At 45.8% G+C, this 26,026-nt stretch overlaps 1 protein-coding gene across 4 annotated transcripts in view; it reads left to right on the top strand.

The window, feature by feature from the left end:
• LOC110523807 (poly [ADP-ribose] polymerase tankyrase-1) overlaps positions 1-20,061 on the top strand; it is a 113,736-nt gene extending 93,675 nt beyond the window's left edge. The window contains exons 10-27 of one of the 4 annotated variants that reach the window (XM_021602843.2): positions 731-822; positions 936-1,014; positions 3,901-4,072; positions 4,161-4,240; positions 4,736-4,881; positions 5,225-5,390; positions 6,934-7,153; positions 10,202-10,311; positions 11,453-11,641; positions 11,902-12,244; positions 12,478-12,557; positions 14,538-14,658; positions 16,087-16,184; positions 16,427-16,501; positions 16,654-16,759; positions 16,997-17,183; positions 17,439-17,595; positions 17,740-20,061. In XM_021602843.2, coding sequence (XP_021458518.2) covers positions 731-822; positions 936-1,014; positions 3,901-4,072; positions 4,161-4,240; positions 4,736-4,881; positions 5,225-5,390; positions 6,934-7,153; positions 10,202-10,311; positions 11,453-11,641; positions 11,902-12,244; positions 12,478-12,557; positions 14,538-14,658; positions 16,087-16,184; positions 16,427-16,501; positions 16,654-16,759; positions 16,997-17,183; positions 17,439-17,595; positions 17,740-17,826 — 2,508 coding nt within the window. In that variant the 3' untranslated portion in view covers positions 17,827-20,061. Of the gene's footprint in view, positions 1-730; positions 823-935; positions 1,015-3,900; positions 4,073-4,160; positions 4,241-4,735; positions 4,882-5,224; positions 5,391-6,933; positions 7,154-10,201; positions 10,312-11,452; positions 11,642-11,901; positions 12,245-12,477; positions 12,564-14,537; positions 14,659-16,086; positions 16,185-16,426; positions 16,502-16,653; positions 16,760-16,996; positions 17,184-17,438; positions 17,596-17,739 lie in introns of all 4 variants that reach the window. The other 3 variants (XM_021602840.2, XM_021602842.2, XM_021602841.2) reach the window with 3 other exon arrangements.
• Positions 20,062-26,026: the final 5,965 nt, after the last annotated feature.

The following is a 26,026-nucleotide window of genomic DNA, read 5'->3' as shown; positions in this document are numbered from 1 at the left end:
ACACACACACACACACACACACACACACACACACACACACACACACACACACACACACACACACACACACACACACACACACACACACACACACACACACACACACACACACACACACACACACACACACACACACACACACACACACACACACACACACACACACACACACACACACACACACACACACACACACACACACACACACACACACACACACACACACACACACACACACACACACACACACACACACACACACACAACACACACACACACACACACACACACACACACACACACACACACACACACACACACACACACACACACACACACACACACACACACACACACACACACACACACACACACACACACACACACACACACACACACACACACACACACACACACACACACACACACACACACACACACACACACACACACACACACACACACACACACACACACACACACACACACACACACACACACACACACACACACACACACACACACACACACACACACACACACACACACACACACACACACACACACACACACACACACACACACACACACACACACACACACACACACACACACACACACACACACACACACACACACACACACACACACACACACACACACACACACACACACACACACACACACACAAACAAACAGTGTTAAATGGACTCCTCCTCTTCTGTTGCAGCACTGCTCAGTGGCCTCTCCTCACCCCAAGCGGAAGCAGATCACAGAGCTGCTGTTACGTAAAGGTGCCAACGTCAACGAGAAGAACAAGGAGTGAGTCTCTTCCTGTTTAGCTGAACTCTGTCTGACCTCTAAAGCGATCCTCTAACCACTGCTATATCATGACGATGTTGACCCACCCTGTGTGCGTCTGTCTGTCTCTGCAGCTTCATGACCCCCCTACACGTGGCTGCTGAGAGGGCCCACAATGACATCATGGAGGTGTTGCAGAAACATGGAGCAAAGGTACAGTGTTCACCTCACCCGTCCATCCCTTCTGCCATGCTCTCTACTGGTCTTGCTGCTTGTATCAGCAAAAGGGGCAAGTTCAATGGAAAATACTTAATCGGAGTGTAAATCTGCAGCCGTTTGAGTGAACCCAGACCCTGTGAGACAGGATGTTTTTCTAACTAAAAAGAAGGCTGAGATCTGTCTCCTCAGTGTCCGGGTGGGTCTGAAGTTACCACTTGTTTTAGAGCTCAGTCATTTATAGTATTATTGAGACCAACGACACCTTCACAGGCGGTCCTTCCCTCATGCAGACCTAGTGAAAGACGTGCACCAGTTCCACAATGTTTCAAAGCCAGACAGCCACTAAAGAGAATCCTCTTGATAGCTTCCCTCGATGGAATTCTCTCAATAGCGTGAGTTGTGTTTTTATATGACTTTCTAAAGAAAGACGTCAGAGACGGACACGAGAGAGAGGCTCCTGGGTGCTTTTGACAGTTGAGTATCTATCCAGAGAAGAGAAGCCTCCAAACAGTGGTATTTTGACTGTCATGTCTGGGCTTGTCTTATTCATAGTTATAAGGGGAGGTAGCTATCCCCCCCCACAGAGGCCCAGCACTACTTAGCTGGTTAGGGAGCATGACAGATGGAACAGACAACGAAAGGTAAACTGCAGCACTTCCCTGAGCAGAGCAGGCAGCCTGTTAAACTCGCTGCCGGTATACGGTGTGTAAATGGAAGATTTGATCACTTTTAAGTGCCTGTATTAGAACGCATTGGCTGCGCAGTAACATGCTATACATGTTACAGGGTCTCCGACTCCAAATGTGCATGTAATTTACAGTATCAATGTTTATGACCGCTATGTTTGATGTACAGTTACAAGGATGACATGCCAAAACCTGGGTTGCTCTGAACAGAATTAGCCTATGCTGTGAAGAAATTTAGCCCAAAACACACACCTGAATGCGCTAATGACTCTATTCTATGTGCACCAAAATTACTACCGTTTCCCCGAAGGGCGTTGTGTAGGCCCCAAAAAAATAAGTTTAATTTTTTTTCTGTTTTCCCCTATGTTTTTTTCTGCTCTCAAAATCAAAAACAACAGCATTTGGTGTTCTAAGTCCACATCAATGCTTAAACCACATCAGGAGACGACTTTTGAAGTCTAGGAAAAATACATAAAACATTGGGGTGAATTGAACCTTTTAAAGCAAGTGCACACCAGCAAGCGCTCATGTGATTGTTGAGTTTGCATAACACATGGCCACTGGATTGATGCAAATAATCATGATGTCATTCTGCCAGGTAGGAGTAGGCTACTAAGTAGTTAGCATTTAATTGAGACGGTTTTTGGGAAAGCCTTTCCATCTCTACCAAAAGGTTATTATTAGCATTATTGAGTATTATTTCATTCCATTTTTATGTCTGGATTCCATGGTTCCATCCACGTTTTTTGCAGTGCCGATTGTACAGGGCCCAACTTTCGATGGTATTTTCTAAATTAGCTAGTCATGTCGGCAATAGGACAAGCGTTCAAATTATACCCATCCGACCCAGATTGCGATTTATAATGGACCGTTCTTGGATTGGGTAAACAACAACAGTGATTCAGTGATGGTGGGGATGCAGGGCTGTGTTCCAAACAAAACAACAACAGTGATTCAGTGATGGTGGGGATGCAGGGCTGTGTTCCAAACAAAACAACAACAGTGATTCAGTGATGGTGGGGGATGTAGGGCTGTGTTCCAAACAAAACAACAACAGTGATTCAGTGATGGTGGGGATGCAGGGCTGTGTTCCAAACAAAACAACAACAGTGATTCAGTGATGGTGGGGGATGTAGGGCTGTGTTCCAAACAAAACAACAACAGTGATTCAGTGATGGTGGGGATGCAGGGCTGTGTTCCAAACAAAACAATACGGATGTCCTTGCTCTAGTTCCTCAACGGCACAGCTAGGGGAGCTCAAGAAAGCACCTTTTATAGTTAAAGGCTCTCTTCTTTGAGTCAGAAAAGTGCACTGGAATGACTTAGGAGCTGTGCCTACTTTGGAGATGTGTGTGACCACTTGGAGACACCAGTGAGACCTCTCACTCAAACCCTTTCATTGTTGGTCTTTTATGTTGAACCTACCCCACGTTTTCTATGAATATCGTTCTAGTCTTACTGAATATATCAGATTTTGCAACAAATGCTGCGAAAAGTACAGTAAAATGTCAAATGAGCTCTGTTGTCCTCGCCTTTTGGTCTGATCATTTCCCTGTCATCTCTCTTCAATTTCTACCATGATTATGTTTCTCATGTTTATTTTGTTAGAAGCATTTCAATTTGGCCCTATTCAAAGAGGCCAATTCCCATGAGTGTGCAGGGTTAACAAGTAAAGTCGAGCAGCGCCTGGTATTGGAGTTTTGCTGCTGTGCTCTGATCAGTGGGTCTGTGGGGAGCAGCGCTGTGGTGTGTGTATGTTCTAGGCAGAGCCTCCCCTTTCATTTGGAGTTGTACAATCAGTAATAAATCGAAATGAGGATATCCCAGGAGCTAAGGGAAACGAAGACAGGGCAGAATATATAAAAGTCAGGCAGGAAGTCATCTCAGACTTGAAACGCTCGGCTCTGGTACACAATTGTACAGTGAGACGAGCATACATTTATACACGTACATATGCAGTTGACCTCCCAAACACACACACATAATAACACTATCTCTCCCAGTTCCTGCTCGGTGTTGATAGTCTCTGAAGAGCTCCAGCAGCCCGAGGGCTCGGCTGATTAATTATTGTTTGTGTTCATTTCAAAATGCGTGAATTTAGTTGCAAAGCTCAATCCCCACAACTCTCAACTTCTCTCCCTCTCATCTCCTCACTCTTTTCTGCTCTCCCTCCCTTTCTCCCTCCCTCTCTCAGATGAATGCCCTGGACACCTTGGGGCAGACAGCCCTGCACCGTGCTGCAATGGCGGGACACCTCCAGACCTGCAGGCTGTTGCTGAGCTACGGAGCAGACGCCTCCATCCTCTCACTGCAGGGCTTCACCGCCTCACAGATGGGCAACGAGGCCGTGCAGCAGATACTTGATGGTACGGAGAGCGAGAGGGCGTGTGTGTGTGTTACTCTAAGACACTGGTTCGGGGATACTGTGACGTTGTACTTCTCTCTCTCCCCCAGAAAATGTACCAGTGAGGAACTCTGACGTAGACTATCGTCTCCTGGAGGCAGCTAAAGCTGGAGACATGGACACTGTAAAGGTAGGATTCTCATTTAAGTCGGTGTGTGTGTGTGTGTGTGTTTGTGTGTGTGTGTCCCTACTATATGTATAGCGAGCTGACTCACAGGAAAAAAAGAAGGCTAATAAGCAAGTTTACATGACATGCCCAGGACCCGTTGATATGGAAACTGTTATTTGATTTTCTGCTACTCCGTGTTCTGGTGTATGAACTCACTGGACTGCGTCGCCTTCAGCTCAAGATATTCTGAGAATGTTTTTGAAAACTTGCCAGTTTCATCACGGCTGCTTTTGCCGGTTTGATCTGAACTAGGCTTTGGTCTCACAGCTCACACTAATACTCTCATTCTGCCTGCAGACAGCTTGTGCTGCTGTCAGAATGTTGAGTGTGTCACTCTTTAGACTGCTTCTCTCTCTCCCCCTCTCTGTGTGTGTGCACTTCCCACGCGTGTGTGACCATGCTCTCTGCAGACTTCCTGTGCCACTGTCAGAATGTAAACTGATTCTCTCCTTGCAGTCGTTGTGCTCTCCACAGAATGTGAATTGTCGGGACCTGGAGGGTCGTCACTCCACGCCGCTGCACTTCGCCGCCGGCTACAACCGTGTGGCGGTGGTGGAGTACCTGCTGCATCATGGGGCCGACGTCCACGCTAAAGACAAGGGGTGAGTCTTTCTGGCTGGCTGGCTAGTTGTCTTTCTGTAGCCATCTTGTTTGCTCAGGAATCTATATGTCTGTCTATCACCTTCTGTCTCGGCAGTGATTTCATCTTCTCCGCTCCACCACTCCCCCCCCCCCGCAGATGATATAGAATCTCTATCAAAGATGTTATCGCTCTGTTGTGTTTCCTCAGGCTATGTCTCTTATATTAGACCCAAGACATTTCAGAGTAGGTAGAAGCTCATCACTTTCTAACCCTCCCTCCTCTGTGTCTCCCTTTGCTCTCTCCCTTTTTCTCCCTCTCTATCACTTTCTATCCTCTCTCTCTCCCTCCCCCTCTCTGTGCAGAGGTCTGGTGCCCCTGCACAATGCCTGCTCCTACGGTCACTACGAGGTGGCTGAGTTGCTGGTGAGACACGGGGCGTCGGTGAACGTAGCAGACCTGTGGAAGTTCACCCCTCTCCACGAGGCTGCAGCCAAGGGCAAATATGAGATCTGCAAGCTGCTCCTCAAGGTATGTCCTGTCTAAAACCGAGTTAGTCAGTCCCCTCAGTCTCTGCAGACTGTCACACGCTTTCTAAACCTCTCTCTGTCTCCCTCCATCTCTCCCTCTCTCTCTGTTTTAAGCCCTTTTTTACAGAGAGGTACTGTAGAAAGTCATAACGCTTCAGTATTAGAATTTTACCACATGTTAAAGCCCAGTGGTAGTTACACTGTTTATTACGGCTGAATAGCAGACAGGAACACCACTTGTGTTTTATGGGCTTTTTTTTCATTAGATCTCCGGTCAGGAAAACATCACTCGAGAAGGGTGTTTAAAAGGCGCTTTAGAGACGGGCCGCAGTGAGCGGCAAAGGTCTCATAGACTTCAATGGGGGTAGGGCGGCAAAACACAAGAAGTTTTGCAAGCGGCGCAGTGTGTTGCGCTTGCACTCATGAGCGGTGCCGCTGGCTCGAGCGCCCGTAAGATAAAATTGTCCGAAGTCTTGAGCGGCCACCGGGCGTGGTTGACCAATTAGCAGAGTTCATCTTGTCAGCCAATCAAGCAATGTTTTAATGACAACATTTGAGCAGACAACAACCGGGACCACTGGTCTCTCTACACGCGGTAGGCGGATCTTCTTTCGTTTCAGTTGCCATTTACCGCGTCCCGTGTGTAAGCACCTTTTTTTATGGTTTTGTTCATCATTAGGGTTAAGCAGGTCCCAATTGATGTGAGTTCTGAAATCACAAGGACCTCAGAAACATGTGCGTCTGAGCTGTGAGCTGGGGAGTTATTTTTGGTAGCGTTATCTTACAAGAACGCCAAGAGCTGCTGGAACGTGTTACTTCCCACCTCATGGTTAGAGGGACAAGTGTTGCATTGAACTTGATGCACATGATAAGAAATGACTCCGTCACCTCAATCATCAACTGAGACAATTTCTATCTAAAGAGAGCTTGTTTGTTTAGTTTCGCCCATCACCCAAACATCTAACTGTGCCTAACTGCAGCAGTCAAGAGGCATACTTCCTTCCATATCTATTTGGACAGTGAAGCTAAAATAACAAAGGTTGCTCTATACTCCTGCTTTTTGGATTTGCGATCAAATGTTTCATATAACGCGACAGTACAGCATGTCACTTTTTATTTGAGGGTATATTCATACATATCTGTTTCACCGTTTAGAAATGAAAGCACTTTATGTATCTTGTCTGCCTATTCGAATATGTCATAGGTATTATGGCAAATTCCCTTACAGGGTATTAAAGTAGTCCAAAAGTTTAGCATTGGGTCCCATATTCCTATCACCCAATGATCACATCAAGCTTGCGACTCCACAAACTCGTTGGATTCATTTGCATTTGTTTGGAGTTTTTTTCCCCAATAGGAACTTTTGATTTGATCTCAAATCCATTTGATCTCAAATCCAAAATGCTATAAGTGCTATGAGTGTGAGTATAGAGCCAAATGTAAAAATGTAGCTTCACAGTTCAAATACATAGAGAAAGAGTGTATATTCAGTGCTTTTCCTTAGCAATCCATGACAAGCCTCTCTGCTCTGCTGGTTCCCTCAGCATGGGGCGGACCCGACCAAGAAGAACCGTGACGGCAACACTCCGCTGGACATGGTGAAGGAGGGGGACACGGACATCCAGGACCTGCTGAGAGGAGACGCTGCCCTGCTGGACGCTGCAAAGAAGGGCTGTCTGGCCCGCGTCCAGAAACTCTGCAGCCCAGAGAACATCAACTGTAGAGACACCCAGGGACGCAACTCCACCCCCCTGCACCTTGCAGGTAAGACATAGCCAGGGGCACATAGACCCATCTAGTTGGACGTCTGTTACTGAACTTCTGTTAACAATTATCAATGGCTGTTATACTTGTCAAAAGGGCCAGATTTGATGAATAGCTTAATCAAATCAAATTTTTATTTGGCCCATGCTTCGTAAACAACAGGTGTAGACTAACGGTGAAATGCTTGCTTACGGGTCCTTTTCCCACAATGCGCGGTTAAAGATAAAACATACAAATTGTGACACATGGAAAAAATACACGGTGAAATGATGGCAGATACGTTAAGATCAGCATAATAAAAAAAAAACACACACAAAATGGTCAGGGGCCAATAAGACAGCTCCCATCCACTGCAGCAGTCACATGCCATACCACGTCTAGTGTGACCTCATGGAAGCTACTGTATTTTCAAGCCAGGCGTAAGTGGGATTCTAGATTCCCGCAGTGTGTGTTTATACAGTGGGGCAAAGAAAGTATTTAGTCAGCCACCAATTGTGCAAGTTCTTCCACTTAAAAATATGAGAGAGGCCTGTAATTTTCATCATAGGTACACTATGACAGACAAAATGAGAAAAAAAATCCAGAAAATCACATGGTAGGATTTTTAATGAATTTATTTGCAAATTACGGTGGAAAACAAGTATTTGGTCAATAACAAAAGTTTATCTCAATACTTTGTTATATACCCTTTGTTGGCAATGACAGAGGTCAAGCGTTTTCTGTAAGTCTTCACAAGGTTTTCACACACTGTTGCTGGTATTTTGGCCCATTCCTCCATGCAGATCTCCTCTAGAGCAGTGATGTTTTGGGGCTGTTGCTGGGCAACATGGACTTTCAACTCCCTCCAAAGATTTTCTATGGGGTTGAGATCTTGAGACTGGCTAGGCCACTCCGGGATCTTGAAATGCTTCTTACGAAGCCACTCCTTCGTTGCCCGGGCGGTGTGTTTGGGATCATTGTCATGCTGAAAGACCCAGCCACGTTTCATCTTCAATGCCCTTGCTGATGGAAGGAGGTTTTCACTCAAAATCTCGTAGTAATCGCGTAGTGTGTTACTGATGGTAGGCTTTGTTACTTTGGTCCCAGCTCTCTGCAGGTCATTCACTAGATCCCCCCCGTGTGGTTCTGGGATTTTTGCTCACCGTTCTTGTGATCATTTTTACCCCACGGGGTGAGATCTTGCGTGGAGCCCCAGATCGAGGGAGATTATCAGTGGCCTTGTATGTCTTCCATTTCCTAATAATTGCTCCCACAGTTGATTTCGTCAAACCAAGCTGCTTACCTATTGCAGATTCAGTCTTCCCAGCCTGGTGCAGGTCTACAATTTTGTTTCTGGTGTCCTTTGACAGCTCTTTGGTCTTGGCCATAGTGGAGTTTGGAGTGTGACTGTTTGAGGTTGTAGACAGGTGTCTTTTATACTGATAACAAGTTCAAACAGGTGCCATTAATACAGGTAACGAGTGGAGGACAGAGGAGCCTCGTAAAGAAGAAGTTACAGGTCTGTGAGAGCCAGAAATCTTGCTTGTTTGCAGGTGACCAAATACTTATTTTCCACCATAATTTGCAAATAAATTCATAAAAAATCCTACAGTGTGATTTTCTGGATTTTTTTCCCTCATTTTGTCTGTCATAGTTGAAGTGTACCTATGATGAAAATTACAGGCCTCTCTCGTCTTTTTAAGCAGGAGAACTTGCACAATTGGTGGCTGACTAAATACTTTTTTGCCCCACTGTAGGTCCGAATGGTCATGAGTGTGTGTAGCCAGATGGCCAGGGCTGTTGGACAAGTCTGCCCTCCCTGTGCCCGTGGAAGGCCGTGGCTCAGTGGAGGGGGGACAACAGATGGGTGAGGGTGAACAAACAGTCACAGGAGGCAACCGGGAACGGACCTGGGCTGGAACAACAGTCAACGGCTGACCTGACACAAACCTCACACCACACCATGTGTTTACTACAGTATGGCCTCTCTCTAGGTGGCGGATGATCAGGACAGACGCCCCTCGTTTCATGCGCTCACCCACTTTCTACCGCAGCTTGATTTCACAGTTAAATTAGCAACTTTCGACCGCGCGGCGGAAATGAAGATTGTCTGTGTGTGTGTGTGTGTGTGGTGATTCAACCGTTTAATTACATTTACATGCAATAATACCACTTAAACTTAGTGTCTCTAGTCTATCATTCACTTCCATTCTGCTAACTAGAGGTCCGTGCTGCAGTGGAGGTTTCGGAGGTCTTTAGACTCCATAACACGGCAGCTCAATTATCTCCCCTAGCAGAACATTAAGTCCAAACACCCTGCTGCTGGGAGAGATGTGTGTGTTTAATAGTGTAAGTAGCATGTGTGTGTGTGTGTGTGTGTGTGTGTGTGTGTGTGTGTGTGTGTGTGTGTGTGTGTGTGTGTGTGTGTGTGAGACATCTCCCCCCCTCATGTTCACACCGTGAAGAGCTGAGAGGAGCGAGAGACCTAATCTATGAGAATGACTTTGATTAGCGGTCTCCTCATTAAAGTAGCAATGAGAGAGTCTGAGAGTGTAAGCGACGCACACGCCCAGAGCCGTGTGTGGATCGGCATCGGGCTGAAGCTAATAATGAGTGTTAATTAGACTGGGTCCTGGAGGGGAGTCAACTAGAGGGAACAGTGTGCTCACCGTGCCTCCAACACACCGCTGCGGAACCGATTTCTGGATTTCTGTTCAATTTCTCACACCATAAATTGCTGCAGTGGTATAGGGTCACTTCCCCTTTGAAGCTGAGCTCGTTTGAGACCTTGAAAGAATACTGAGAAGGAGAGAGAGAGAGCTACGGAGAGAGAGGAAGAGAGAGAGAGCTAGGGAGAGAGAGAGAGAGCTAGGGAGAGAGGGATTGAGATACCAGTGTCAGATGGAACACTGAGCCCCATGGTGCCAGAGTAATCCATTTTGCACCCTTTTCCTTGCAAAGGTCTCTGAAAAGTTTTGGCTGACCAAATGAGGCATTCATGGCAATACATATGAGCACATTTCGGTGTCTGCATTAATCCATTGTGTGTGTGTGTCCCCCCCCCACCAGCTGGCTACAATAACCTGGAGGTAGCAGAGTACCTGCTGGCGCATGGAGCTGATGTCAACGCCCAGGACAAGGGGGGCCTCATCCCCCTCCACAACGCTGCCTCTTACGGGGTGAGTGCCATAATCCATCATCTCCAATCCATGGAGCACAGCCCAAAAAGTGGACTATTACTTATAAACACCAGTGTGCCAATGACATTTACTGAGCCAATCAGAGCTCCTCTCTAGTCCTGTTCCCCCACACGGCCTCTCTGTGCTCCCTGCTTATACCAAACACTCTGTTGTGTTCCTGAGTGTGACACATTGTGTCGGGCGTGTAAATGTTGTGCTGTAGAGGTCCCTCCAAGGCCGAAGAATCTCATCAACTTTTCATACAACACTGCGTTTCATCATTCATTTAGTAGTGAAGCACTGCCGTGGCCCATTGAGGGAGGCGCTTTGTGAACACTGGCTGATATGGAGATGATACGGAGAGTGGTCACAGAGAGCGAGAGAGCACAGCAGCACTGACAGGAAACACAACCTCGGTCTAAATCAAACAAGCAAAATAAATGTCCAAGCCATAACCAAACCCTCTGCCACCCTAAATCAAATGCATTCTCAGGGACAAGCCACAAACAAACCTTCTCCCACCCTAAATCAAACGCATTCTCAGGGACAGCTCTGACCATTGCGACGACACAGATGGGGAAACTTGGCCATTTGTTAAGCTAATAGGCAGTCCAAATGACCGTTGTTTGTGTTCTTTATGCCATTTAGTCCAGTAGTAGGAAGCTCGGAGCAGTCTGTTTTACGTAACAGCCCTGGGTTATGAGATGGCTCTCAGTTCAGTCCAGTGCCTGCTACCCTTGGCATGGGTCCCGAGAACTGCTCCCGCTGCACAACTATCTGCCTGTGTGCTGCTCTGACTTCCATTGTGTAGGTGTGGAGTGTGTGCTCCTTAGGCCCATGGGTCAGCTGGTTGCAGGCAGGCCTTGGCTGACCTTGACTGGGCCTGTCCCGTCTATATTGCGTAGGGCCACTGTGTGGGTGTGCGTGACAGTGTGTGGTGATGATGAAATGTCAGTGGGCTCGGCTCAACACTGAGATGATCACAGAACACTAGAAACGTCAGACGTTGATAGGGTTTCTAAGTTCTCTCTTTCACTAAGTTAAGTCATTGAACTGATTCACTCCATCATTCACTGAAGGATTTGTTTCTTCCGGGTCATTCAGATTTGAGCCTAACGCGTCCCTGTTGTTTCTCCCGCAGCACGTGGATATAGCTGCTCTCCTGATCAAGCACAACACGTGTGTGAACGCTACAGATAAGTGGGCCTTCACCCCCCTCCACGAGGCGGCTCAGAAAGGCCGGACCCAGCTGTGTGCTCTGCTATTGGCCCACGGAGCTGACCCTACAATGAAGAACCAGGAGGGACAGACGCCACTGGACCTGGCTACGGTACACACACCCACGCACACACACTTGTAATTACCTCCGGTAAATGGCCTCTCACAAAGTCACTCTGCCCTTTAATTCTGGAATACACAACTGTAGCTTGTTAGGATTTCCATTGTGTTCTGATATTGAGAAGTAATTCACTTTAGGCAATTAAGACCTTCCTTCAGATGAACGCGATAGATGGTTTACTGTGTAAATCAATGAATATGTTTATCATAGTATCCTCATTACATGTCTGTTTCTTGTCTCCTCTGTCTCAGGCTGATGACATCAGAGCGCTGCTGATTGATGCTATGCCTCCAGACGCCCTGCCCAGCTGCTTCAAGCCTCAGGCCACGGTGGTCAGCGCCTCGGTGGGCAGCGTCTCCGTGGTCAGCGCCTCAGTGGGCAGCGGCTCGGTGGGCAGCGGCTCGGTGGGCAGCGGCTCGGTGGGCAGCGGCTCGGTGGTCAGTGCAGCGGACATCTCTCCGGCCTCTACGCCATCCTGCCTGTCTGCAGCCAGCAGCATAGACAACCTGGCCGGTCCCCTCAGTGAGCTCACTGTGGCTGGAGCCACCGGGCCTGCAGACGGAGCCGCCGGGTCCGACAGGAAGGAAGGACAGCGTACGTAACCCTTCCGTCTTTTATATATCACAGATGGAATAGGATTCAACTTTGTATCCAGCCAAGAGTGGACATTTTCCCTCGGCATCACCATACAAAGTAGGCCATCAATGTGAAAAATGAAGACTCCCATAATACGGCAATACGTGTGAAAAAGAGTTTGTCTGATTTGTCTGAGTAGACCGTATTTAAGCCGTCATTTGACACTGTCTGTTTTGTGTTTTATTCAACAGCCATCCTAGACATGAACATCAGCCAGTTCCTGAAGAGCTTGGGGTTGGAGCACCTGCGCGACATCTTCGAGAGGGAACAGGTAAATGCACGTATCCTAGTGGTCCCTGTACAAACCAATCACTTTTACTGTTTCCCGTTCATGCACCTCCGTCACTCACGACTAAAAGTCTAAAAAGCTGAACTCTCAGTCAATCTGTCATCCGTGCCGCTCTGTCTGCAGCTGGCCTTTTTACTGGACCGTCAGTCAGTCAGCCAGTCAGCCAGTCAGCCAGTCAGTCAGTCAGTAGTATTACTTGCCCCCCTTATGCATAGACAGATCATCTCAGACAGGCTGAAATCAGACTTCACCGTGCTGCATGGCCAGACACTATGAAATTTCCCTCATGCTGCAGAGCAGACTGTACTCTCTCTCTCTCCCTCCCTCTCCCCCCTGTCTCTTTCTCTGCCTGTGTCTGCAGCAGCTCAAAGTGCCCCGTGTCTCCGGCAGGGTAGTTTAGACTGACCTCTTCATCCCCCCGCTGATTGATTTTAGGGGGATGTTGGGTTCCACGCTGAGCAGCGTGTGGTGTTAGGGGTGTGCGGGACGACATGTCAGGTGAAATCAGGCTGGGGACATGGTAGCCATGCTGGAACAGAGAGGGATCTCATTTGCACATAGATGAGCAGAGGGATCCCTGCAGCGAGGGAACGGGAGCGAGGAGGGAGGTCAGGAGAGGAGAGCAAATCAGACCTTATTCAACCTTCCTGTCTCTCCTAAAGACAAGTTCAGAATCAGAGCAGCCAGGAAAGGAAAGGAAAGGAAAGGAAAGGAAAGGAAAGGAAGAAGTTACATGAAGGAGGGTTTACTGCGAAAGGAAAAAGTTCCAGTCTTTCAGATGTAGAGAAGCTTATGAGATGAAAGTGGAGTGGTTTGTTCTCGTACCAGATTGTTTTTTGGTTTCTCACCATTATCACTGCATTACAGATTCCCGATCCAGCTGTTGAGTGTTTTGTTCTATATTTTTATTTTGTTTTATTTTTAATCCCAGCCCCCGTCCCGCAGTTGGCCTTTTGGTAGGCCAACTGCGGGTAGGATTTTGTTCTTAACTGACTTGCCTAGTTAAATAAAGGTTAAATAACATATATACCACAAGCCTGTCCTCGCCAATTAAGGTGACACCAACCTCCTGTGCTGCGTTATCACATCTGTATGTTAGTCACATGTGGGAAGCTCCTTTTCCTGATTGATTAGACAGGGCCAGTGGCCCGGGTGTCAGTGTGTGACAGACCTGTCTTACTTGTGATGGATAGCCAAGGAGGAGGCTATTTGAGATTGGGAGTGTCAGAGAGAGAAGAGGTGATTCAGCCTTAGAGGATATATGCTCAGGGAATAGAAATGATGAAGTGTGTCCCCCCCACACACAGTCACTAACCTACCCCACACTCACACCACGGCCTCTTCATAGTTTCTCTATATTACACTCTCTCTATGTGATTGTGTGAGCGTTTGTTTGTCCATATCTGAAGGTTTGTTTTTGGTGAGTAGACTAGATGATGCTGTGTTAAGGGTGAGGATTCTCCAGTGTTGTTGATCAGTGAATATGCATTTGAGTAGTGAGTTACCCATTTAAACCCCTCTCTTCTCCTCAACCACTGGCTAAGTGTATCCCCTCAGTGGCTGGAGAGATTTTACACAACTCCCTGCACTGGCCGGATGAGTGAGGGTTGACACAGACCGAGAGGGAGAGAGACGGCTCTAAAACCATATCTTGTCATATCTTGGTAGAAATGGGTCATGGTCGGCTGCAGGGCTAGAAATGGTGGCCAGCAAGTACATTTAACCAGAGAACTAAGATAAATCTACTATTTTTTTCTGGAATTTGTTGATATTCTTCTTTCTGAATGTCACATTATTCGTAGCGATCTGTGACTTGCTATTCTCTGCACTGTCACCGTCTCTTCGTTCTAATGATATTATGATTGGATGCATTTTTTTGGAGAGCCACTCCGATTTGCTGTGTTTAGGATGCTCTGTCTCAGCTCCTGTTCTTGATTGGCTGATTGTTCTGTTTCCGTGCAGATTACACTGGATGTCCTGGCCGATATGGGCCACGAGGAGCTGAAGGAGATTGGGATCAACGCCTACGGTCACCGCCACAAACTCATCAAAGGCATGGAGAGACTCCTGGGAGGACAGCAAGGTCAGAGAGCCAGATCTCAGCCAAGATACTGCCAGCCGGATCGTTTTCCATTCATCTCATCCCTTATTGATTTCATATTTAAGAACTCTCTTATACAGTATATAGTGGCTTAATTGGCCACACTGGCTTAATCACGAGAGTTTAAGGTTATATTGGAGGGCCGTTTAACCTCTTATGAAGTAATACTAGACATGCACACTGCTGCTTACCCATACCCAATGTCTCTCAGTACAGCCTGCTATTCAGAGGACACCACCTTTAGCTCTGTGTTATTGTGGTTTCTCGTGGAGTTCGACAAATGTATTGAAGTGTCACTCCACTATGACACAGTAATACAAAAGACAGATTTTTTTTTTTAAATGTTTTGAAACCACATTGTGGACCAATCAAAATGAGTTATGAGACACTGAAAACAAACAGTCAAGCATGGGACAGGCGTCATCTATACTCCACTACTACACTACATCTTCTATGTACGCTGCCTGCACCTGCCCGCCCGTCCAGCATCACTACTCTGGACGGTTCTGACTTAGAATATGTGGACAACTACAAATACCTAGGTGTCTGGTTAGACTGTAAATTCTCCTTCCAGACTCACATCAAACATCTCCAATCCAAAGTTAAATCTAGAATTGGCTTCCTATTTCTCAACAAAGCCTCCTTCACTCATGCTGCCAAACAGACCCTTGTAAAACTGACTATCCTACTGATCCTCGACTTTGGCGATGTCATTTACAAAATAGCCTCCAATACCCTACTCAATAAATTGGATGCAGTCTATCACAGTGCCATCCGTTTTGTTACCAAAGCTCCATTTACTACCCACCACTGCGACCTGTACGCTCTCGTTGGCTGGCCTTCGCTTCATACTCGTTGCCAAACCCACTGGCTCCAGGTCATCTACAAGACCCTGCTCGGTAAAGTCCCCCCTTATCTCAGCTCGCTGGTCACCATAGCAGCACCCACCAGTAGCATGCGCTCCAGCAGGTATATCTCACTGGTCACCCCCAAAACCAATTCCTACTTTGGCCGCCTCTCCTTCCAGTTCTCTGCTGCCAATGACTGGAACGAACTGCAAAAATCTCTGAAACTGGAAACACTTATCTCCCTCACTAGCTTTAAGCACCAGCTGTCAGAGCAGCTCACAGATTACTGCACCTGTACATAGCCCATCTATAATTTAGCCCAAACAACTACCTCTTCCCCTACTGTATTTATTTATTTATTTATTTTGCTCCCTTATTTCTACTTTGTGGGAAAAAATAAAACAAGTACAGTGGACAAAAGGTCAATTAGGCAATTTATAGAGAAGCGTCTTTGTTGGAGGATGAGGTAGCGGGCTTTGGTGCGGGCATTTACATTGTTACCTGATACAATTTCACATGATTAATTATTTTCATATGCTGTGTTCTCGTCCCTCTGCTCCAGGTGCTAACCCGTACCTCACATTCCACTGTGCCAGTCAGGGTACGGTGCTCATAGACCTGGCCACTGACGATAAGGAGTTCCAGTCTGTAGAGGAGGAGGTATGTGCTATAACTATAGCTCTCCTCTACCACGTAAACACTGCAGATTGTTCCAAGGGCTACTTGCTCAGTCGGCAGCGCAACGATGCAGATCATTTCCTCAATCAAACGGACAATCGAAAACAGGCCTTTGTTCAATTAGATTCTATCAGTGTTAGAAGTGGACACGGTCGACTTAGGAGAAGTAAGGACATCGGACCAAAAGCTCTGTCATAACAGCTCTGTCTTTACCGTCCTCATAGTTGCAAAGTACGATCCGAGAGCACCAGGACGGCGGCAACGCAGGTGGGGTCTTCAGCAGGTACAACATCCTAAAGGTGAGTCGTTGGCGTCTGGAGAGGAGACGACCTCCCCAAATCCCTATTCCTCCTCAATAAACACCTCTCTAATAACACTGGTAATAAGACAAAGATTTGAGCACGTGGGCAGTTCTGTTGAGTCTGACTGTGTGCGCTCTGTCCGTCTGTAGATCCAGAAGGTGGTGAATAAGAAGTTGAGGGAGAGGTACTCGCACAGACAGAAAGAGATCGCTGACGAAAACCACAACCACCACAACGAGCGCATGCTCTTCCACGGTAGTTTTTCATTTACCCAGTACCTCTACCATTTACCCAGTACCTCTACCATTTACCCAGTACCTCTACCATTTATCCAGTACCTCTACCATTTATCCAGTACCTCTACCATTTACCCAGAACCTCTACCATTTACCCAGTACCTCTACCATTTACCTATCGTTTCTGTTGAAGAGAGACATTTCTCTTACAACTTTTGTTTCTGAATGAGGGTTGCCCCCCCCCTTCCTCTGCCAGGCTCTCCATTCATCAACGCCATCATCCATAAGGGTTTTGACGAGCGGCATGCCTACATCGGGGGCATGTTTGGCGCGGGCATCTATTTTGCAGAGAACTCCTCCAAGAGTAACCAGTACGTGTACGGGATAGGAGGGGGCACGGGCTGCCCCACTCACAAAGACCGCTCCTGCTACGTCTGCCACAGGTCAGACTCACTCCAGACGTTCCTTAATGATGTGTGATGTGTAGCCTGTTCTGCAAGCAAAGGCTGTGTGTATGCTGCTGTTTCTAATCCATCTGGTGTTGTGTATTGCAGCCAATTGTATGTGCCGTTCCGATGTGTGTGTGTGTTATGAATGATCTCAAGTTGTGTAATGTTCTGGCGTGTGTTGTTGTTTATTACAGGGAGGTGTGTGTTTTGTTCTAATGTGTGTGTGTGTTGGGTTGTTGTGTGTTGCAGGCAGTTGTTGTTCTGCAGGGTGACCCTGGGTAAGTCCTTCCTCCAGTTCAGTGCCATGAAGATGGCCCACGCCCCCCCTGGACACCACTCTGTGATTGGCCGGCCCAGCGTCAATGGACTGGCCTACGCAGAGTACGTAATCTACAGAGGAGAACAGGTCAGTCTAACACACACACGCCTTTCACAAGAGCCACGGTTCCACAGTGCAAGTCTGTCGAAAAGCACATACTGTAGATGTGTTGAGACTGTATGGTTGGTGTTTATAATGACAATGATTGTCCTCTCCCACTGTATTCCTCAGGCGTACCCAGAGTACCTAATCACGTATCAGATCCTGAAGCCAGAGAGCACACCCTCATCCACAGCCGGAGAAGAACAGAAGTCCTAGTCCAGACTGAACCAGACCAACTCACACCCACCTTTACTGGGAAAGAACCAACCACAGAGACTCTTACCAGAAACACTTCACACATTCTGGGCTGAGCCGGGACAAACCCCAGCCCCTTAACTCAACTCTACACCATTGGAAAGATTTCTTTCCTCCACTTGTTTTGTTGTTGTTCCATTTCACTATAAACGACCAGTTTCTCACAACCACCACCCATTTATTCTTTCCTCATCCTACTTCAGTGTTTACATGAAAATGTTGCCTTCCCGGGAAATCGTCTCAAGTCATGTTGTCGCCCCCTAGTGCCCATCTCCCGGTCTCTCGCTCATGGTTGCTCTTTGTTGTCACTGGTTAAGGCCAAATAGAGAGAACCAAATGGATAATGGTTAGGTCAGACATTGGGACTCAAAGCTCATTGGTTAGTGGTTAAGGTTATAGATGGGTACTCATAGCTCATTGGTTAGTGGTTAAGGTTAGAGATGGGGACTCACAGCTCATTGATGAGCAGTTAGGGTCTGTGATGAGGACCCATGCCAGTCTGCCTTTACCTGAGTGTTAGCTGCCCTAATGAAGCCGGGCAGAGGCTTCTCTACCTATCCCTCAGACAAGGATAGAGATTAGGGTGGGTGTAGTAGTGCATATACTAGCCTCACTCAGAGCCATGTGTCTTCAACAAGCCTGGCAAGGGAAGCTGCAGTAAACAGACCCCAAACACAGATCATGTGTTATTAAAAAGACAACCAATGGCCTCTCCCTTTCCTTTCCAGCACACTAATATTTTAAGCAAAAAACTCATAAAAGCATTAGACCTCATTTATGAAATTAGCTCTGTATTATTTTATGATTATTTTCAAGTTGGTTTTACGTTATTGTTTTGACTTTGTTTTTAGAGATGTGTACACTATAATGGGACCATGTCAAAACGGGGGACCTGCTGGTTTTTGACCCCTTTCTGATTTAAAAAAAAAAATGTAAGTTGAGGTGATACATAGTATTCCTCTCTGGGACCATTAAGGGTTTTCTCTCCATTCCTGGATTTGATGGAACATTCTCTAAAAGGTTTCAGATTGGGAACAAAAAGCAAGTGGGATTGAGACTCGAATGGAGTTATGTGAGAAAGTACAGCGAGCTATGACACCTGTAAAACTCTTATAATTACTATTATTTGTATTATTATAACGTTACTTTGCACAAGAAAACACTGAACATCGGACTTTTCATGACCATTGCCCATCCAGTCAAGCTCATCTTTTAATGGATTTGCACTTTTTAACGGGAATGATTTTTAAGTTATTTGAAAATTAATTGAAAATAACGTTGAAAAAAAAGATGTCCAGTATTGTACAGTGTGTAGCAGACGATGCCTTTGTAAAGCTCACCATGTTGTTAACGGATGAAGAGTGGGCTGTATTAGTACTGTAAATTAAGTGGGGGTTTTTGTGGATCTTTTATGCTTTGGGTTTTTTCTGGGATGAAATAGATTTTTTTTAGTTGAGTGAGTTTCTCAATTGTACCGTCTTAAGATTGTACCTGGATGAACTGTTTGCAGCTGTGTTTTTCATCGTTTCTTAGTCACTATTTGCCATATTCGTCCCTCTGCTCTTTGTCCTCTTTCTGAGGCGTAAACAATAACTTTTCTTACTTCCTGGTGGATTTGTCTACCATCCTCTGGGAGATGGCAGTTTGAAACGACAGAAGTAGTAGTGGCTGATTTGAATTGAAAGACGGTGTCTCGGTCTCCTCTCACTAGCTGGGCTCTATCTGCATCTTGCTGCTGTGGTACTGTGCTTTCCCTATTGTTTCCACTGCTAGGATCACTAGTCCTCCATAACTGCCTGTGCTTTGACCGGAATGTTAACGCATCTGTTACTACAGCCTGGAGTGATTCCCAAATGGCAATTATGTGTCCCAAATGGCGCCCTAAACCCTATATAGTACACTATTGGCATTGGTCAAAGGTTATGCACTATATAAGGAATAGGGTGCCATTTGGGATGGAACCGTGGTCTCAATCCCCCCCCCTCCCCGCGTTCCTTCAGACCAACAGCGCCTGGAGAGAGCCTCGCTGCCTCTACCTACTTCCTACTACAGTTCTTATCTTATTTTACCACCGGTTCATTTTGTTTTCCTGGTGCTGAAAGATCCTGCAATGACCCACTCACAGCTGATCTGCAGACTAATGTAACACTCCTCAGTGTTGTAGAGTCTTAATAAAGTACATAACTTCACATCCGACCAATGCCTATTCCCTACTACTTTTCTCACGATGAAGTAGTTCACTGAAGATTGTTCGGTCTTAATGTTAGACTTTGAATGGCTTTTGTTGAAGTTAAATGCACAGCATATAAGTGTCCCGCTTAAGGAGCAGGGCCTTGTATTGGCTACACTACATACTGTACAGGACATTCATGGAAATGTCTAGATTAGACACTGAAACAGTATTGTCCATGCTATGCATTCCTGTAGAGGGTAAAATTCACTTCATTAGACACTGAAACAGTATTGTCCATGCTATGCATTCCTGTAGAGGGTAAAATTCATTATACACTGAAACAGTATTGTCCATGCTATGCATTCCTGTAGAGGGTAAAATTCATTAGACACTGAAACAGTATTGTCCATGCTATGCATTCCTGTAGAGGGTAAAATTCATTAGACACTGAAACAGTATTGTCCATGCTATGTATTCCTGTAGAGGGTAAAATTCACTAAACACTAAATCTGTATTGTCCATGCTATGCATTCCTGGAGAGGGTAAAATTCACTAGACACTGAAACAGTATTGTCCATGCTTTGCATTCCTGTAGAGGGTAATTGATTTCCTGCAAAGTGGGGGAGATGAATAGGTGTGAGGACAGAGTTGACCATTACCTCAGCGATCCCATGCAGGAAAAGACGGATGTTTAATCAATCCTCTCATTCAGAAGGCCCATTAGAAATCAGTCGGTCAAACCAAGCAATCTATCCTCCTGTTTGTCACACAGAGCTAAATTGTATTCTCTGCTAGATGATGTGGATGGACCTAGAGCTTGTATGATGATGTGTTTATTATGCATAGTGTATAGGCCTATACATATATGGAGGGGATATGCTCACAGGCCACCCCCAGGTGGTGAAGGTAGGAAACAACACCTCCACATCGCTGATCCTCAACACTGGGGCCCCACAAGGGTGCGTGCTCAGCTCCCTCCTGTACTCCCTGTTCACCCATGACTGCGTGGCCAATCACTCCTCCAACTCAATCATCAAGTTTGCAGACAACAGTAGTAGGCTTGATTACCAACAATGACGAGAGCCTACAGGGAGGAGGTGAGGGCTCTGGGAGTGTGGTGCCAGGAAAATAACCTTTCACTCAACATCAACAAAACAAAGGAGATAATTGTGAACTTCAGGAAACAGCAGAGGGAGCACCCCCCTATCCACATCGACGAGACCGCAGTTGAGAAGGTTGAAAGCTTCCAAGTTCCTCGCGTACACATCACTGACAATCTGAAATGGTCCACCCACACAGACTGTGTGGTGAAGAAGGTGCAACAGGAGGCACCTTAAACCCTCACAAACCTTTACAGATGCACAATTGAGAGCATCCTGTTGGGTTGTATCACCGCCTGGAATTGCAACTGCCAGCATGATCAAATAATAATAATCACAGTAGTTGTCGAGGGTGCAGCAAGTCAGCACCTCAGGAGTAAATGTCAGTTGGCTTTTCATAGCCGATCATTAAGAGTATCTCCACCCCTCCTGCTGTCTCTAGAGAGTTGAAAACAGCAGGTCTGGGACAGGTAGCACATCCGGTGAACAGGTCAGGATTCCATAGCCGCAGGCAGAACAGTTTAAACTGGAGCAGCAGCACAGCCAGGTGGACTGGGGACAGCAAGGAGTCATCATGCCAGGTAGTCCTGAGGCATGGTCATCCAAGGGAGAGAAAGAAAGAGAGAAAGAGAAATACTTAAATTCACACAGGACACCGGATAAGACAGGAGAAGTTCTCCAGATATAACAAACTGACCCTAGCTGTCCGACACATGAACTACTGCAGCATAAATACTGGAGGCTGAGACAGGAGGGGTCAGGAGACACTGTGACCCCATCCGAGGATACCCCCGGACAGGGCCAAACAGGAAGGATATAACCTCACCCACTTTGCCAAAGCACAGCCCCCACACCACTAGAGGGATATCTTCAACCACCAACTTACCATCCTGAGAGAAGGCCGAGTATAGCCCACAAAGATCTCCGCCACGGCACAACCCAAGGGGGGGCGCCAACCCAGACAGGAAGATCATGTCAGTGACTCAACCCACTCAAGTGACGCACCCCTCCTAGGGACGGCATGAAAGAGCACCAATAAGCCAGTGACTCAGCCCCTGTAATTGGGTTAGAGGCAGAGAATCCCAGTGGAGAGAAGGGAACCGTCCAGGCAGAGACAGCAAGGGCGGTTTGTTGCCCCAGAGCCTTTCCGTTCACCTTCACACTCCTGGGCCAGACTATACTCAATCACACGACCCACTGAAGAGATGAGTCTTCAGTAAAGACTTAAAGGTTGAGACCGAGTCTGAGTCTCTCACATGGGTAGGCAGACCATTACATAAAAAAGGAGCTCTATAGGAGAAAGCCCTGCCTCCAGCTGTTTACTTAGAAATTCTAGGGACAATTAGGAGGCCTGCGTCTTGTGACCGTAGCGTACGTGTAAGTATGTACTGCAGGACCAAATCAGAAGGATAGGTAGGAGCAAGCCCATGTAATGCTCTGTAGGTTAGCAGTAAAACCTTGAAATCAGCCCTTGCCTTAACAGGAAGCCAGTGTAGGGAGGCTAGCACTGGAGTAATATGATCACATTTTTTGGTTCTTGTCAGGATTCTAGCAGCCGTATTTAGCACTAACTGAAGTTTATTTAGTGCTTTATCCGGGTAGCCGGAAAGTAGAGCATTGCAGTATTCTAACCTAGAAGTAAAAAAGCATGGATTAATTTTTCTGCATCATTTTTGGACAGAAGGTTTCTGATTTTTGCAATGTTACGTAGATGGAAAAAAGCTGTCCTTGAAACAGTCTTGATATGAGATCAGGGGATATGCTCACAGGCCACCCCTGTGATCTTGAGATCAGGGTCCAGAGTAACGCCGAGGTCCTTCACAGTTTTATTTGAGACGACTGTACAACCATACAGATTAATTGTCAGATTCAACAGAAGATCTCTTTGTTTCTTGGGATCTAGAACAAGCATCTCTGTTTTGTCCGAGTTCAAAAGTAGAAAGTTTGCAGCCATCCACTTCCTTATGTCTGAAACACACGCTTCTAGCGAGGGCAATTTTCATTGAAATTTCATTGAAATGTACAGCTGTGTGTCATCCGCATAGCAGTGAAAGTTAACATTATGTTTTCGAATGACATCCCCAAGAGGTAAAATATATAGTGAAATCAATAGTGGTCCTAAAACGGAACCTTTGAGGAACATTGAAATGTACAGTTGATTTGTCAGAGGACAAACCATTCACAGAGACAAACTGATATCTTTCTGACAGATAAGATCTAAACCAGGCCAGAACTTGTCCGTGTAGACCAATTTGGGTTTCCGATCTCTCCAGAAGAATCTGGGGATCGATGATATCAAAAGCAGCACTAAGGTCTAGGAGCACGAGGGCAGATGTAGAGCCTCGGTCTGATGCCATTAAAAGGTCATTTACCACCTTCACAAGTGCAGTCTCAGTGCTATGATGGGGTCTAAAACCAGACTGAAGCATTTCGTATACATTGTTTTTCTTCAGGAAGGCAGTGAGTTGCTGCGCAACAGCTTTTTCTAAAATTTTTGAGATGAATGGAAGATTCGATATAGGCCGAGTTTTTAAAATATTTTTCTGGGTCAAGGTTTGGCTTTTTCAAGAGAGGCTTTATTACTACAACTTTTAGTGAGTTTGGTAAACATCTGGTGGACAGAGAGCCGTTTATTATGTTCAACATAGGAGGGCCAAGCACAGGAAGCAGCTCTTTCAGTAGTTTAGTTGGAATAGGGTCCAGTATGCAGCTTGAAGGTTTAGAGGCCATGATTATTTTCATCATTGTGTCAAGAGATATAGTACTAAAACACTTGAGTGTCTCTCTTGATCCTAGGTCCTGGCAGAGTTGTGCAGACTCAGGACAACTGAGCTTTGAAGGAATACACAGATTTAAAGAGGAGTCTGTAATTTGCTTTCTAATGATCATGATCTTTTCCTCAAAGAAGTTCATGAATTTATTACTGCTGAAGTGAACGTCCTCCTCACTTGGGGAATACTGCTTTTTAGTTAGCTTTGCGACAGTATCAAAAATAAATTTCGGATTGTTCTTATTTTCCTCAATTAAGTAGGAAAAATAGGATGATCGAGCAGCAGTGAGGGCTCTTCGATCATCAAGGACAACAACCACCCGAGCCACTGCCTGTTCACCCCGCTATCATCCAGAAGGCGAGGTCAGTACAGGTGCATCAAAGCTGGGACCGAGTGACTGCAAAAACAGCTTCTATCTCAAGGCCATTAAGAAGCACAAGCAGGGTAGCCTAGTGGTTAGAGCGTTGGACTAGTAACCGGAAGGTTGCAAGTTCAAACCCCCGAGCTGACAAGGTACTAATCTGTCGTTGTGCCCCTGAACAGCATCAAATCTTATTTTCAATGAAAATAAGAATTTGTTCTTAACTGACTTGCCTAGTAAAATAAATTTAAAAAATTGCAATACTCGCATTAACATCTGCTAACCATATGTATGTGACCGATTTGATTTGATTACATAATGATAATATTTTTCTTAAGTTTGTTTAAACAGAAACAGCAGATGAACTATCCAGAAAAGAGGTTATGGAGTCATACCTGGCAAGGAACACACCACCACACCTACCTGACCCTCAAATGACTCCACGTCTATGTGATTGTTTTGGCGGACAGACCGTGATATTTCAACCAACAGAAGCAGACAAAGCACAACCTTCCACTTCCACCTGCACAGTATCACAGCCATCTTCTAGCGCAATACAGCCCATTGCAGACATACAGGAGAGACTGATTGGAAAGTGGTGTGTTATGAAATATGATGAAGACCTTTACCCTGGTATTATACAAGATGTTGATGCAGAGAGTAGCACTCTAGTCAAGACGAAGAGTCGTGTGGGAGCCAACTGATTCTTTTGACCAATGAGAGAGGACCAACCAGAGAATGTGCTTAGGCTTGTCCCTGAGCCTCATCCAGTGACAAAATGACATATAATGCTTGATGGTGCAGTCTGGGAGAAAAATTGCTCTCTCGTTAAGCAATAGAGTGCATTAAGGGCAAAACCTAATCTTGAGTGAGCCCACACCTGTCTCACGAGTCTGAATTAATAGACTGCAGCCAGTGAACAGTCATTTGTTCAATGTCAAACAGTGTTTCCAACCTTGTACATGTATTTCTGCCTAATGCATTGAATCCCAAAATTGTTCTAAAATATGCTTTAAGTTCATGAGGCATGTAACCTTTGTTTTTTGAGGTTTTGAATGGTGTGTTCTATGTCTTCAATCAAGTTGAACATGTACAACTGTGACATTAAACTGTTTAATGGTATTTTTCATCAGTTTTATATGAAATATCCTTTCCACCACACTCTGTCATTACCACAACCCTAGTTCATTACCATCACGGCACATCTTTTTGAGGAAACGGTGCATTAACTTACAATTGATATTGATGATTTTTCCCATATGTGAACCTTATATGTTTGTTCTTAAGATAATTCCTAACATAATGTAAAATAGTAAGATATTGGTGTGGTAAACATGTTTCTGAGTATCACCAAGGCATATATGGGCATTTAAACTTGACAACGAGGAATACATATAATTAAGAAAACTTCCAAATAGTAAAAAAAAACACAAAAAAACCTGTAATTTCATTTTCAACTAAAATATCCCATTTTATGACTTGGTGGTAATGACATTTCTCCTCAGGTATTTGATAACTGATCAAAATCGTTATATTGTTAAATAGTTAAACAGCAGAGGGAACACCCCCCTATCCACATCGATGGAACAGTAGTGGAGAGGGTAGCAAGTTTTAAGTTCCTCGGCATACACATCACAGACAAACTGAATTGGTCCACACAGACAGCATTGTGAAGAAGGCGCAGCAGCGCCTCTTCAACCTCAGGAGGCTGAAGAAATTTGGCTTGTCACCAAAAGCACTCACAAACTTCTACAGA

The sequence above is a fragment of the Oncorhynchus mykiss genome, chromosome 5, assembly GCF_013265735.2.
Source record: "Oncorhynchus mykiss isolate Arlee chromosome 5, USDA_OmykA_1.1, whole genome shotgun sequence".
Taxonomy (NCBI): domain Eukaryota; kingdom Metazoa; phylum Chordata; class Actinopteri; order Salmoniformes; family Salmonidae; genus Oncorhynchus; species Oncorhynchus mykiss.
Note: the sequence above shows the minus strand (reverse complement) of the source record. Positions and strands in the feature narration are given on the sequence as shown.